We start from the raw sequence: 15,960 nt of genomic DNA on the forward strand, positions 1-15,960 counted from the left end.
TCCTTCTCCTCTTAAACTTGACAGTAACAGTGCTGTGTTGTGTGATTTAATTGAGTGCAGATGGTCGCTGTTGTGCACTGAGGACACGCCCTTCTTTCGCTACATCGGCTGTGGAATATCCCGTAGGTTTGACTTTCCTTTATCAAAACAAGCTATTAAAAAACAAACAAAAAAAACGTTATGTATGGATGTTTTTCCTTCCTACATGCTTTGTGTCCTCTTCACAGTGCTATGCTGCCACCTACTGGTTTCCGGCAAGTATAACAGTTGAAAGAAATGCAAACAATACATAAACAGCCGAGTTCATGTTTTATTGATCATATTCTGTGACAATACAGTTGAAGTTTAGACAATGGTAAAGCAGATTAACGTGTGTGCCTCCCGGTCGTAATATAAATACAAGTGAGTGACTGAACGCAAGCAAACAAATAAGGTAATGTAGGCATATTTACAGTTTTCCTTCAGAGGCCACAGTTTATTGTACATGTCTAAGGTATCCTTCCAACTTTACTGTGAGCCATTTCATTGGACAATACGAATCCAGTCTCGTCTTGAATCTCCAATTCTATTAGCAATCATACAATACAGTCAATTCAATAACCTTGAAGAATTTTGGTCTTATTTTGTCAATCTTTCCCAACATTCCACCTAGTGAAGAAGGCATAGGTGGAAGAAGAGAGCAGTAGGAGGAAGGGAGGTTGGGGGGCCAAGCGTCAATGTGGAAGTCTCATTTGTCCATGTCCAAACGCTTTGTTTTCTTGTATTTTTTTGTCCGGGTTTATTTATTTGGACACCTTTTTCATCCTCTGGTCGAGCGTGGAGAAGTTCTCCTCTATGGCCACCAGGTTTTCCTTCATCGTCTGCTGGACCTGACACGAGTAAATATGTGGAAGATGTATTTGAGGTGATTTTTTTTTTTTTTTCTTGATCTGACAGGATAATTGTACCATGAATACTCAAAGTCACATTTTCAAAGTTCCACCGTCTTCCTAATTCTGATGGGTGCATGTGGCTGATGAACCTTACCTGTGTCAGCAGGGTGTTGTTATCCTTCAGAGAGTTGTTGATCATCTGTTGAGTGGTATCCAGATGTGTGAGAAGTTGGCCAAACTGCATAGCTGTGAGACACACAGACACAAACGGTTCACCTTAAATTCATCCTGAAAGGAGTCATATTGTGGAACTTTTGAATGGCTTGCGTACAAATACAATGGTGTCGTGTGATCCATTTCCATTGAAATAAATCAGCTCAAGATTTGCATGAAAAATCCATGATGACAAAATAGCAACGATCAAATCTACTCCCGCTCTGATGAATATTAAAGAAGATGTGATATAATCATCCCGTTCTCAAGTGTTACACTCCGTTTACACACCATGACGAGATTCCTTCGCGTTTCCAACCATTTGTTCCTCCCCCGCTAACCTAAATACACCCTCGTCAGTGAGCTCCCACGGGTAACGAGGTTCCGAGCAACACTACGCCGGCTTGTAGGCAATATTGCACGTCTTGTTGAGTCTTGCGAGTTTATCACCTTGCTCATGTAGCTCCTTGACTGTCACCAGCCTCTGGACCACCTGAGGTACGGAGGTGGACATGGCCTCCCATTTCTGCACCGCATCATACAACTGCGACAGCTGCACAGATATTAAAGCTTAACAAAACAACACGAAAACCTTGAAATACATGCGAGTAAAGTGAAAGTGAAGCACGGTAAAACCTTGTTTTGTGTGTCGGCGTCCTCAATGGCTGTTTTGTGTTTGGCGATCTCGTTCATCTTCCCAAGCACACTCTAAAATGCAGAAATCCATTGTGTCACGTCCATATGAAACATCCTTATATGAAAAAATATTAAAAGGTGGCAAATGTGCATTGACTCCCATTTAACATTAATTATAGAACAGATGAAACAAATACTAAAATGACCTGCCCTCCTATTCACCAAAGTTAGCACACCTACCTGCAGCCTGGCCTCCACTTGATCCAAAGTAGCAGAGTCCAGTGCACTGACCCTGGCCTGGAGGAGTTCCAAAGTATCCTGAAGCAAAAAACACACAATTAGTAGGGCAATGGGACAGGAAATGATGTAATCTCTAAAGCGAGATCTTGTTCTTTGGCTATAGATTGTGGTGACAACATAATTAAGTAGACGACTCACTGTCAGACTGACTCCTTGCATGCCGGCGTTCAGAGGACCCTGCGGTGGAAGCGCCAAGGACAATGGCGTAGGTTAAACACAGTCAAATAAATCAAGGTGGGAGCTTATGTTTCCATAGCAACAGGAGCATAAATACACACTGCATATCTGTGTCGTCTGAGGAGAAGGAAGCAGACGAATGTAATTTGTTGCCAGTACCTACCTGTTTGTCTGATGCTGAGCCAACAGCCATCTCCAAGTCTGCCAGTCGCTTCTCCAATTCTGCCATCTACCGAGAGAACAAGGTAGTGCAATTACATCATTTTGATTCCAGCAGTTCAGTGTACGCGCGGTGGCCTGTCTTATTAAGCTACTGTGCTTTAATGATGGTGAATAAACATCCTGAATGATATACTGGGGTTCAACAGTACTATATAATTTTTTTTTACCTTGGCAGACTCATTGAACTTCTCTTGCTCAGGTCTGCTGTGCAGTTCATAGAGGACCACTCCATCTGGGCCCTTGGTTGCCGCTGGCGCCTTACTATCGCCAGCAGAGCAGCCGCGACTGCCTTTGGCCACCTCGAGCTGTGTGAGCAGGCGCCTGAGGAACGAGATGCAGCCAAATGGTGTGTGTGTGTGTGTGTGTGTGTGTGTGTGTGTGTGTGGGGGGGGGGGTTATTTCCATTTACTTCTAAGATGGCAAGGTAAATTTTTATCTAAATCTGAAAAGCCTGTATTTGTATGAAAAACTCTTGGGCATGAGCACAAAGGAGAAAAAATCGTAGCGCCACTTTTTTTTTTTTTGTAATGACTTCATTCTCCTCCCCCACCAGGCAGTGAGACCAGCATGGTGCGGCTCACCTGGCCAGCGCTCCGTCCGGATCCGCTAGGTTGATGTGCGCCTGCGGTCCCAGCAGCGAGTCGAGGTGAGCGGAAACTAGATGCTGCTTGAGCTGGGCCGCCTGCTGGGCGAGGACCACTGGGGTCAGGCGCTCTTCTGCATTGCTTTCCTTTGTGACAGCCTGGCGACACAGTCCAGTGTCACGTCAATGAGTGGTAAGAACGTTTGTGAGTGTGCGACAGGCTACCTGGATAGTGTCCACCTCCTGACAGAGCTCCTGGATCTCGTTGACCAGGCGCTGGTATTTCTGCTGGGGTGTTTCCTTGATGCCGCAGCCCTCTCCGAGCTGCAGCGCAACACAGCAAGAACACAGAGAATATGGTTGCAAAGCGAGTTTTGCATGGAAAGTCAAGCTGAGGAGGTAAAGCTATGATATTTAAAAAGAGACATGTTTTGTTACGAGCAGACATTCTCGCGATGTCGTTCTAATATTTGATTGAACAATCAAATGAATGCACTCACAATTTCAAATTCCCCAGACTCGTAGCCCACTCTTCTGCTTTTACTGATTCTATCTGAGAAGTCTGTGCAAACAAAAGCAAGGAGACCAAGCGAATGGTGAAAACAAAAATCGAAATCAATTAGTGGACTTTTTTGGCCCGATAATCAAGTTGAAGCTGACCCAGGCCTTTGGTGTTGACATGCTTGTCCTTGAACTTGTCGTAAGCAGCATTGGGGTTGACCACGATTCTCTCCACACTGTCGCTGCACAATTCCTCCTGTTATCGGGGGTAGTAAAATAAGTTAAACCGAATATATATATATATATATATATATATATATATATATATATATATATATATATATATATATATATGTATATGTATATATGTGTGTGTTTGTGTAGAGGGTCCTCAGTTTACCAGGGTCCAGACATGTTGCTCAATTTGGCGGCATACTTGATATTTATGGCATTTTTAAAAAGAACATTTATTATAATTATGGCTTCTGCATCACTGACAGGCAGCCATGTAGCTTTGGGATACGTCTCCAAACTAAAAGTGGACCTTTTAAAACTTTGTAAACCAAGGACCCTCTTTATGTAAAATAGCACCAAAAAATGGAAAGTGGTGGGAAAACTTTCACCACCGCAAGCAAAATCCCTTTAGACATTCCCCTTGAACTTAAAACGACGATCATAAATGAATAACAAAATTAAAATGATGCAGATTAGTGTGTGGCAGGATTTCCTTGGTGATTTCAGTATGATTAAAAAGCAGTGGCCCACTAAAATCCAACTTCAAAACTCATTCTGAAATTATGGCAGACCAAGACGAGACTAGGCGAATGGAACAAGGAAGCGATAGTGTCGACTGGTTGCTAATTATGGGGATGAACTGCAGAGTCAGACAAGACGATATCAAACGAGGCACTCAGAAAGTTACACTGATGAAGGGGCGGGAGCAAGGGGGGGGAAGCGGGATGGAGATGAGGAGGGTTAGTCAGGCTCTTACCAGCTCCTTGGGTTTCCAAAGAGAGTTAGAAAGAGCATAAAACAGTTGCAGGGTGGGAGAGAGAGACAACACGTATTAATGTGGTTATCACACATGCACCCACACACACACACACAACACACTAAGAGCAGGATCAGCTGACTGGGATCAGGGAAAGAAGATCCGAAAGAAAGCATTGAATGCTTCAGTAAGCACCCTGGAATTATCTAGAATGCCTCCAGTTCTTTCTCTCTTCCCCCGGTTGTAACATAAGAGATGGTAGATCCTCTGTCACTCTGCCTGGTCAGGTCACAACTACGACATAATCTCAAAGATTCACTCATGCATTTGCATATTTAACAATTTTGCGAACCTACACGATTTCCACACAATTTGAAACCATTTGTTACATTTCCCTGACAATAGGGTGTGGATAAAGCGCCATACAAGTGCAGTCCATGAGAGGTGAGTCAGAAAAGTTCCAGGAATCATGCCGCAAAAACTATGTTTCAAATTCAAACTATTCGTTTTCCCTTAAATGTGGACCACATGATCAATCCCCATGATTCTGCAGCGTTTGCTTCATTCGGCACATGAGGAAAAGATGAAAACTGTGATAGGACCAATTCGAGCACTGAAATCTGACAGTTCCGGAAGAATCCTTCCAGGAGTGTATGAAGATTACTTGTTAGACTTCAACTTTGAAAACGTGCCATTTGAGTTTGAAATATCTTTCGTAACACCAGACCTGGAACTTTGTTGACACACCTCATATAGTTGGATATAGTTTGCGGTGAAAAGTACTTGTGTCAAATCGCAAAGAGGCTGATAGTAAGATAAGGCGCTATTAAGATGTGGAGCATGCGGACGGACGCCCATAAACAGCCAAGTTAGTCAGGGCGAGGTTAGCCATGAAGCAGCTGCTCGACAGCATGACAAGTTAGAGAGAGAAAAGGGCTGGAAAGCAATTTTAGTCCAAACACTTCTTTCTTTGAACAATCACACACACACAGGCAGGCAGTTCATCCTGTCTTTTGGAACAGTTTAAAAATAGCAACACATACATAGTTTAAGTCTCCTAATTCCCTTCAACACATAGGAAAAGTGTGATTATAAAAATCATGCAAGTCAAAGCACAGCATCGAAGCCCACTGGGAGTATAAAACACGGTCAATCTTACTTGTAAAAGCTAGGGTCCGGGGGAGGTGGATTAAAGTCAAAACAACAGGGGCATTGGGAAGGGGAGACCGACATAGGAGGGAAAATGCCAATTAGCTTCTACCGCTTCAAGTTAGGAATCCAAACATTTGCATTTTTTTTCAAATACACTAACAACGTGAATGTATTTGAATTTGAATGCACAATGGGGTCACGATGAGCCCATCGCAGCTGACTTGGGTCCATGCTGGACTGGTAGCCAGTCAATAGCAGGGCACATAACTAATGAGGTGAGAGTATACTCCTTACAACAAATCTAAAAGTTCATTCACACTGGTCCTACCGTTAACATTTAAAATGCAAACCATGCAATCGTTCTAAAAATAAGCACGTGTCCAGTTTATGACGTAATTGGGTCTGACATTGACACACAATAGATTTGTTTTATTATTATACGAAAACAAACGACTTACCGACTCGAATTGAGCCTGGTCATCTTCTGGTAGGTCACCCGTCTCGTACACATCCGGCTCATTAAAAGCCTATTTAAGGAACAAAAAAACAACAATTGGAACCGAAATGCACGACTAGCAGCATCTTTTAGCCTGGCCAACGCCCCGGTTTATTCAAACACCATACAACTTAATCTACTTCATCTACGGTGGCTTTTAGCGCAACGCACGTAATGCATATAACATGTAAAGGCTTACATAAATGTCAGTTATGTCGAAGTTATAACGCTAGTAAAACAGCGGATCAATGTTAACAAGAGCCAGTCTCTTAGCCGAAACTAAGCTAACCTGCTAAGCAATTGCTACTTACAATTCCTGGTAAATTTGCGTATTTGGGGTCAGCCATTATGCGTGAAAGCAAAACGTGATACCGACAGGACACCAAAGACGACACAAAATGCGATGATAATCGATTAGCTCGGTCAAAATGACAGAAAGGTGATCAAGGGGCCAGCCAAGCTGAGCGACTTGCGGTAGTAGACGTCTCGCAGGCTGATGTGGTCGTTGGGTCCGGCTGATAGTTTTTGCGCTCGGTTTATGGAACACCTTCGCCCGTTGGCGGTATTGTTGACGCTCCAGAAAGGGTAAACGACTCAGACAGCTCATGTGGTTGATAAATCAAACGCACAGAAAAGCCTCTATGCGCGTGCGCAGTGTTTAACTTTAGCCAAGACAAAGGAATTGAATTAGCCTTAATATTACATCAATTTGATCACTAGTCATTATCAATAGTCAAATTCAGCGTATTTTTAACCATTGAAAATAACTGACGTGACATTTTCCCACATATGTTCTAGTTGCAAAAGTAGCCACGCGGTGGCGCCAAAGATCCAAGCAAAACACGAACCAATCAGTGGAGTCGGTTGCCAGATTGTCGACTTGTCCCTTTTCAGGTTAGGATTCGGTCCACTATAACTCACAAGGTTGAAGTTTTAAAAATAATAATCCAAAAACAAAATTATTTTATTTACAAATAAAACACATTTAGATGCTAGGAAAAAATGGAGAACAGATCTTTATTTGTAGAAACAGTGGGAATAAACCCTGGCAGAAAAAAGCTGCAGGGTTTGTATTGAGTTTGCTTACATTTCCCAGTGACATGTGCTGCATGCACCAAAATATTAGAGACACATGCAGCTCTCCCAACAACAGAAATAAACAGGAAAGCAGGTTCTTTTTTTTTCCATTTCTTATGCAGGTGTTCTGTAGGACCTGACCTGGCAACCCAGAAAACATTTATTTCTGTACTATTATTAGTGGTGAACTTTTCTATCAAATAATACTGTAACAATGACAGTATGGACAATTTAGGGGGGAGCGTGGGGCAAACTGTGTCAGAGTGCTTCTTCTTCATCTAGTGGTGCTGATGAGAGGATGTCGGATGCCCCGCCCACCCAGAGAGCGAGAGAGCGAGAGAGAGAGAGAGAGAGAGAGAGAGAGAGAGAGAGAGAGAGAGAGAGAGAGAGAGAGAGAGAGAGAGAGAGAGAGAGAGATGCGAGCATGCTGCTTTTGCAGACGCTGTCGACCGTACCAGTTTGTACTGTTTTCCCCCAGTGTAACACGCCGCCATCTGTTCATCACCAATTTGAGCCTCTGGGTTGTTTTCTTTCTTTCTCTCTTTTTTTAACCCCCTCTTCTTTTTCCCCTCCATGCTTTCGAACGTTAAAAAAAAAAAACAACAACCTCGTAGTATCTAGTCCAATCTAGCAAATGCACTGCCTTGCGTGTGCATAAGCCAGCATCCACTTGGGAACAGGTTGCAAGAAGATTCTTTTATTGTTTTGTCACAACATTTTGGGACTGTACTTTTTTCCTTTTTTTTTCTCACAACAATGGATGACAGGAATGCAGAATGCAATATCAAGGTGCTGTGTCGTTTTCGTCCACTCAACCGGTCAGAAATCCTGCGTGGAGATAAGTTCATCCCAGTGTTCCAAGGTGAAGACACTGTTCTCTTTGGGGTGAGTTACTAATATGAATATGATTTTTTTTTCTCCTATTAAACGTGCCTCCTCATTGTCATCATGTCAATTAATGCTAATTGCCACTTCTAGCATCTTAAAAGCTTCTAAAGTAGGCATGAATGAATATTCCAATCTGCAAACAAGATGAATGGCAATGTCATGTTTTGTATATATATATATTTTGTTCTGACCATAAGTGAATGCACTTTAAAAGCCTCTCTTTGTGTCAGAATCAATCAAACTCAGGACACATTGCAACACTCGGTTGTAAATTATGGGCTGCTGTCAATCTTACAGGATTCCTGATTATACATGTGGCGGTCCTTTCTGTTCGAGAACTGCTTTTTAAAAAAAAAAAATTAACAGCCGTCGACTATACACCCTGATTTGGAGCAATAGATGAAAAAGCCACAAAAAAGCTACACACATGTTCTATGTGGTAGATATGCCTGAGGTTGATGGGACTGAGGATTGCCCATGTGACAAGGCAGGCAGCAGGTGGAGGAATTTTGGCAGAGTTTAAATGCAAATGTGGTCATTGTTTGAATGGGTGGTCTAAATCCACACCCATCTGGTGTGTGGATTGAAAGGAAGTGATTGTAGACACTGCAGAAAATTGCCGTCGGCACCCTCACCTACACCCGTCAGCCATACTATTTGGAATCAACAAACACCCATGCATTTTCTATGCAACTCATTTGCGTTGCAGGATTCTATCCTGATGACAGCACGCTTCACCTCAGGCTGTTTGCTACTCACTCATTGTGCACATTCATCCATCTTTTTTTACCACGTGTCCTCATTAGTCACATGAGAAAAGTCCCAGTTGACTTTTGGAGAGAGAAGCGGGGTCCACCATGGACCCAATCAAAGAGTACATTTATCCCTTTGTTTTCCATTGTGCTTGTCCTCATTAGGGTCAGGGGTGGCTGACAGCTGTCCTAGTTAACTTTTGGCAAGAGAAGCACGATGCAGCCTGCAGGTCATCAGTCCTTCACATCACACATTCGTCCATCAATTCTTATGCCCCCAATGGGTTGTACTGGAGTCAATCCCAGCAGATTTGGCTGGCGTGACTGTTTTGCTTTGTTTTTTTTATTTCTTGATCTCGTTATAACACGAAGAAGAATTTTTCATTCCTAAGTGTTCCACTTATTATTATTATTTTTTACACTTGCATGCCAATAATGTTAATCTGCATTGCGAATCACTTTCACATTATGCCTTATGTTAATGAAGCATAATCCATTGACATCTTGTTAAATTAGCCAGCTGTGTATTTGCACATTTGCAGTCTGGATGGGAAATAAGACCACCAAAAAATTTGTTGGTAAATTGACAACACTGAATACTCACAGTTTGATATGTGGAAGTCACACATAAGAACTTTTTTTTTTTTTTAAATGGCATACCTCCATTCTAAGCGTTATTTAAAATAGTGTTTATAAAGTTAATAATAATGGTTTTGTCATGGTGACAGTTTGACCCTGATACAGATGACTTTCATTTCCTTTTGTTATTTTATTGCTATGTAAAAATCAATCCAAGGCTCCGCTGTAATATTACTTTTGGGGGCGCAAGAGAGATGTGCTTAGTTGTGCAAAAATAAAAACACTACATGTTCCCTTCTGTAGCCTTCAGTATAATTGCAGAGAAAATTTCCAGAGTGCCTATCATGCAGCTGCCATCAGATTAAATCGGGCACATGCTTATGCTCTGAATAAATTCACATTACAACATATTTTTGGTTCGTTTGGGGGTTTTAAGAAGGTCTTAAGAGAGTGATCTGAGCTGTTGACGGCAGGCTCGGAGGAGATGTGAAGAGGTGTCTTGTTGTTGTGCACGGAGTGGATGGGAGAACATCTTAGGGAAGGATGGGTAGCCTTGGAAAACATGAGGAAGTGGTGATGCTTGACTGATAAGAGACGTACCATTGCAGTTAGTATTTACTGGCATGCTCACAGTGTCGTCTTGACAAGTGTTTTTTTTTTTTTTTTTTTTTTTTGGGGTGGTGTCTGATGTAGCGTAGCTAAATATGGTAACCCCACCATATTTAAAAATTCAACCCTGAAGCCAGTTTCACTTGGCTGTCTTAAAAGTCGGCCATTTTGGTTTGAAGAAGACATTTTAGGATCATCCTGGACATTCCTGCAGCACTTCACAAAGAAACTTATCCCAGAAATTTTAAACAGTTGCTACTTAATTTTAAAGGGCTAGAGACACCGGTGTATGTATAAATCGGTTTTAGTTAGCTTATGGGCTTATAAATATAAATCGACGCTCGAAACAACGAAAAGGAAGCTGTTGCTCTGAAAAATATCATTTAAATTTGCCGCACAGACGAGTTTGACTGCACCGAGCCACCAGCCGGAAGTGACGTCTCATGACGTCTCAAGTTGTACGCGTTTAGCTTCAGTGAATGTAAACAAAAAGAGAAGAGGGGCCAGCGCGGAGACGTCGGGCCAGGTTTGCGGCCAACCCAGCTCGCCTAGCCGTGCCTTCCATTATCCTGGCGTACATTCGTTCGCGGGACGACAAGATGGGTTGAGTTCGCCTGATAGGATCCACGAACCGGACAGTGCGTGCCTGCTGTGTGCTCGTGTTCACAGTGGCCTGGTTGACTGTCATCTTTCCGGACCCTGCTGTGCATCGGGAGCGGCTAGCGTGCTATCACTCGTATTGTTCATCTTCTTGTTTTATTTTTCCTGTGTTGTTTACTTGTATGTGCGTTGTGAACTCTGTCTTATTTTTCCGGACTCTGCTGTACATCGGGTGCGGCTAGCGTGCTATCACTCTTATTGTTCATCTTCATGTTTTATTTTTCCTGTGTTGTTTACTTGTATGTGCGTTGTGAACGCTGTCTTGTCACCCTGGGATAGTGAGAAACGTAATTTCGATCTCTTTGTGTGTCTTGACATGCGGAGGAATTGACAATAAAGGAGACTTTGACTTTGAAAAGTATGTTGAAGCGTGACGGGAGGGGCACAATTCAGAAAACGTGCTCAGCTCGTCGAGAAAATGCGATTTAAGCAATAAAATTAAAAATTCTTATAAAACCTAAACCAAACGTTGCAGGTGGTCATGTCTTCATGTGCCGAGATCAACTCGGCACTCTAAAGCCCCCAAGAGCACTTTTTACTATGCCAACCTAACCAGAGTGACGGGAGGGGCACAATTCAGAAAATGTGCTCAGCTCAGCCCAAGTGACCTGCTAGATTCATCATATTCTGCGTCAAAAGAGGTTTCTGAATCGAATAAAATGATGCTAATATTGCCGCTAGAAACGGAGCTGTCGCTATCATCTGCCATGTTGTTTGGGTTTGTTGACATCCAGATGTACAACTTGTGACGTCACAGTAATGGCGCCGCCAGTTTGGCTTCGTGCGGGACCCGATCGATAAACTGGCATTTCATTTCAGCTTTATTCTTAGTAATCGGTGTCCATTTTTAATTTCCAATGCGGCAAATGTGTTCACTTTATACATTCTATCAAATTCTGTTCTAATTGAAAAAAAAAAGGTATGTCTCTAGCCCTTTAAATCCATACAATAAAGAAATTTGTGTCGCATTCTGGTGGTCCGAGGTCATTTTTCATGACACACCCCCAGCGCACCTGACAATTTGTTGACCATACAGCTAAAGTCGAGTTGAGTTGAATGAGTTATCTACATGTGAATCCATAAGTACTGAATCTATAGGTTGGCTAGCCGATGTTCTGGTAGCTAACATATATGTTGAAGGGATCTTTAGGTCTTAAATTTATCTTTTCAATAGCAAGGTTACTAACATGCCATGGCCTGTTCATGTGACATGATGGCCTCAATACCATCTACTGTGTGTCACATTATGTCAGACTTCAATTCTAGCATTTCTTATTTCCTTCAATAAACCTGCCAGACAAGAGCAGTGGCACTATTCCATATGCTACACAAACGGAAAGTCTCATTAGGTCAGCAATGAAAAGAAATGCCATCCGAGTTGTTTGCTTCCCATCTAACCTTTCGCTATGCTGTACTATTGAATATGATTTGACAGTCGCCAACCATGACATTTATTACATATTCTGTCCATGGCGGCAATAGTTCAGTGTGATGAGAGGTGTTCATCATTTTCATATTAAATAAGTATAAGAAACACAACTAAAAGATAGTAGCCTGGATGAAACCACATTTGATTTGAGCAAAACTGACTTAAAATACACTTTATATTTCGTCACCAAACATTTGAACCCACAACTTAGCAGTTATTTGTGCCTTTTGTAGTTATGTCACAAGTAATTCCGGCCATTTGTTAGGCCCTACCTGTGTGACAGGAAAGGGACTGAATGTGCTTCTATTATTAGTTTAGGTCCCCATGCATGGATGGCATCCTTTCTAATAGCCACACTGCCCTCAGGCTCAGCCTTTGTTTTTTCTGCACTCCGCTTTGTCGCGACACAGCCTGTCAGCATTATTTCACTGTCTGCAATGATGCGGCATCGCACGGGGGACCTTCTTGTAATATGCTGGTAAAAGGGGGTGAGGAGAGATGGGCACCATGCTGAATAAATAATGATGGTTGCTTCTCGATAGTATTATTTTTTTCTACCCGGTGTTGATTTATCGCTATCTCACGCTCGCCGCCATGTGAGTGGCTATACACACTATGAAAATGGATCGCATGCATCACACCTGGAGCAAAACACGACGGCAAGATTTAGGACCAAGATGAGTGTTATTTCCCGCCAGTCTTTTAACTGTCGCTGCTTCTTACCATTCTCTGGTGTCTTATTGCCGCAAAATGAAGTGATTTGATGGTTCGTTTGCCAGCCAATTGTTGTGGACCCTTATGAATTAATTTCAGTCAAGTGGCATCATTTTTTTTTCGCTCTCTCAGTTAATAAGATAAGAAAAGCGTTGGTCAACGCTTAACCTGCACTTGTGGTGTGACTCTGGTGGCGCTTTTAAAATATAGGTCACCGGCTTTGTAGAAGTTCATCGGCGGTGGCTGTGGACCATTACTTTCTCAATTTAGTGGCTTATATTTAATGCCCCAGAGGTCCGCCCCGCCTCTTAAAATGGTTCATCCATAAAATCACATTCTCAGATACTGTATGTTTTGTTCTCACGGGTTTAAAAAAAAGTGAGAAAGTGTCAAAATCCTTTTAATAGCATTAACACACTAATGCACGCTAATGTATTAGCAACAGCTGTTCATCCATATTTTATCGGGTTAGTCAGAGTTTATTTTACTTGGCGAGAGAAGATGGGGCCCACCTTTGACCGGTCACCAGCCAATCACATGGCACTTTTCTATTTTCTTCACCACGTATTCTCTTTCAGATTTTAGTTTGAAAATTTCACAGAGAGTTTTTAAGGGTGAGATTGTGAAGTGATTGGGAGGTGCTGCTGAGTTGTTTGCTCCTTAAATTTGCATGCGCTCACTATGCTGAGCGCTCCACAATAATGTACAGAGCTATTGAGCGACTATTTTCTGGACACAATTTACAATTTTATGGATTACCTATATCCTTGGCTGTCATTCCCCAGTTTGCTTATATAAGTCTTAAAAGGTTGCATTTTCACTAATGGTGTTAATTGACCGAGGTATACGTGGCTTGGAGTGTCCACTAAGTTGTACACATTTGTTTGCAATAGTGTGCTTTTGGAGTTGTGAAATAAAAGTTGTGAGTCTAACAACTGGAGATGGCTTTTTGTAGCCGGTGGTGCGTAGAGCAGAATAATGCTGCCTGGGGGAGTTGCATCACAGTGCAGATGAGCTGACACTGTTGTTGTTTTTTAATCACCAAACACATTTGTTTCTTATACCCTCAAAAATGCTGCACTCTTAAAATGGTGGATTAAAAACAGCCCAATTTAATAAAAAATTCGATCAACCCAGTATTTTTTTTTGTTTTTTTGCAAAACAACCCAAAGTGGTGCCTATACAAATATAAAACAATTTTAAAAAAGCTGACCCACCAATGTAGTAAGGCAAATATATGTACAAGCTGATTTCATACGCCTCACATCCAGCCAATGTTCTTGCGGTATCTACAAACCGAGAGCAGAATCCCAAATGGAATGTCCGAAGGTCTCCTCTGAGCACACTTAAGTGCTCTAATGCTCTCACTACGCAGCACACACCAGATCCAATTAGGACACTGTAATGGGATTGCGATGTCGGGTCAAGACGTGAGCTCGTTTCTCTTGTTGGATGCCACCGCCGTTGCTTGGCATCGCGGTTAATTCGACTCCGGCCCGTATCTCTCTACGACGCCTCGTACTCTCCCGCTTTATATTTTTGCTGTATTTCATAGCGTAGTGACGCCAAGGCTCGTCTCGTCATAATACGACAGCCATTTTTTGTAAGTGAAGCTTCATTTGGCTTCAGCGTTTGCTTCTAAAGCAGATGTTCCTATCCATCAGGGGCGTGATTGTTACGATTATGAGCATGCGGTAAAGAGCAGACATCTGTCCTGGCATGGTTGCCAATCAATCACAGAGGGTATCCACTCATGCATTTTCTATTGCTTGGTTGTCCTCATTAAAGTTATGGGTGACTTTTTTTTCCCAGCTGAGGACAGCAGGTCTAGTTGCCGATCAATCACAGCTCCATTTTCGGTACCGTTTGTCCTCATTGGGGTTGATTGGAGCATATCTCGGGTGACTTTTGCCAAGAGCAGTGGGACTCACTTTGGACTTGTTGCCAGTCAATTGCATTGGTTTGAAGCTTCAAGCTGATCCACTATCTTAATTTAAATTCTAAATAGCTGCTATGGTGTTGCTATAACTCATCAAACATCGGATTCAATCCAAATGGTGGAGTGACATTTTTGGGGATTATTTATTTCACCAGGAAAGTCACCAACAACCATTTTTTGAACCAATTTTTTTGTGGGTGTATATTTCACAAGTGAGTAATAGTTCAATAGTTTTTGAGTAGCAAATAAAAAATATTCCCACACACTACAGTCTAAAAAAGCTGCCAGGAAATCCTCTCCTTAAATATTTTTATATTATCGCAATGCCTTCCAACAACTGCTTTTTTTTCTTGTGCTCATCTTTGCTGTTGTTCTGCCTGCACATGTGCCAGGCTTAGATAAACTCGTGCCACTTTTGTAAACAAGTACACTGCCCGTATCGCTCCCTGCATGGTGGAAGAGGGCATGACTAGCGGGGTTAAGGGCTTGAGGGCCCATTAAAGCAGAACTTTTCACCGTTTGTGCACTGCGGTGCCCTTGAGGTGGTGCCGGAGCATTTTGGTGTAGCATGTCTGCTACATTAGCTCTGCAGATCAAGTGAGCATCGTTGTCGTCTTAATTAATCACAGGTCAATATATTGAACTTAAACTTGAGAGTGCTGCTGAGCTCAAGCCTTTTTTTTCAATCTAAAATCCAAATTGATTAACCCTGCTTTTCGTTAACATTTGTCTTGTCTTGTCTGACCCCCTTCCAAAACCTTTTATCGCATACTTATTTTAATCCATGCTCCCAGCTGACACCCCTCCCGGCTGTGGGCTGCGTGATGCTGATGTGCTGCGGCACTCAGTTGGCATGCAGAATATTTAAGTAGTCAGTGTGTGACTTTTTTTTTAAAAAAAAGGACCTCCTCTGTTAATTCATTTTATGCTAATGAGTGACGCCGTGTTTGTTTTTGAACTTTTATGATGCACATGACCTCACTTCAAGGATCAATGATCATCAGTCTTCTAATCCGCTTGTCCTCATTAAGGTCGCGTGTCAACTGGATCCTATCCAAGCTGGTTTGTGCTGAGAGAACCGTCCATGCAATTTTTTCTGGTATCGCTTATTTTCATTTTGGTTATAGTTTGAGCTTCAGCTGAGTGACTTTTGGCGGCAGAAGTGTGATC

At 42.3% G+C, this 15,960-nt stretch overlaps 2 protein-coding genes across 2 annotated transcripts in view; one reads left to right on the top strand and one right to left on the bottom strand.

Annotated features, from left to right (window-relative positions):
• Positions 1 to 290: 290 nt before the first annotated feature.
• On the bottom strand, positions 291 to 6,679 carry dctn2 (dynactin 2 (p50)). The gene is made up of 14 exons (XM_049734887.2): positions 6,455 to 6,679; positions 6,106 to 6,174; positions 3,664 to 3,760; positions 3,504 to 3,565; positions 3,229 to 3,327; positions 3,002 to 3,162; positions 2,588 to 2,741; positions 2,362 to 2,427; positions 2,160 to 2,198; positions 1,962 to 2,039; positions 1,722 to 1,793; positions 1,536 to 1,638; positions 1,027 to 1,118; positions 291 to 869 (listed from the first exon to the last, which is right to left on the bottom strand). The coding sequence occupies exons 1-14, from the start codon at positions 6,488 to 6,490 to the stop codon at positions 783 to 785; spliced, it is 1,215 nt and encodes a 404-aa protein (XP_049590844.1). The 5' UTR covers positions 6,491 to 6,679; the 3' UTR covers positions 291 to 782.
• Positions 6,680 to 7,670: 991 nt separating this feature from the next.
• Positions 7,671 to 15,960, top strand: part of kif5ab (kinesin family member 5A, b) — a 49,667-nt gene continuing 41,377 nt past the window's right edge. Inside the window, exon 1 of the mRNA XM_068652402.1 lies at positions 7,671 to 8,105. Within this exon, the coding sequence (XP_068508503.1) occupies positions 7,977 to 8,105 (129 nt within the window). The 5' untranslated portion in view covers positions 7,671 to 7,976. The remainder of the gene's footprint in view (positions 8,106 to 15,960) is intronic.

This window comes from Syngnathus scovelli, chromosome 11 (genome assembly GCF_024217435.2).
Source record: "Syngnathus scovelli strain Florida chromosome 11, RoL_Ssco_1.2, whole genome shotgun sequence".
Taxonomy (NCBI): domain Eukaryota; kingdom Metazoa; phylum Chordata; class Actinopteri; order Syngnathiformes; family Syngnathidae; genus Syngnathus; species Syngnathus scovelli.

Excerpts from the sequence above, each read along its gene's own strand:
- dctn2 (XM_049734887.2), bottom strand. The coding sequence starts at position 6,490 with ATGGCTGACCCCAAATACGCAAATTTACCAGGAATT. Across the intron at positions 2,742-3,001 it reads CCGGACGGAGCGCTGGCCAG|GCGCCTGCTCACACAGCTCG; the intron begins GTGAGCCGCACC and ends CTCGTTCCTCAG. Across the intron at positions 2,428-2,587 it reads AGTTCAATGAGTCTGCCAAG|ATGGCAGAATTGGAGAAGCG; the intron begins GTAAAAAAAAAT and ends TTCTCTCGGTAG.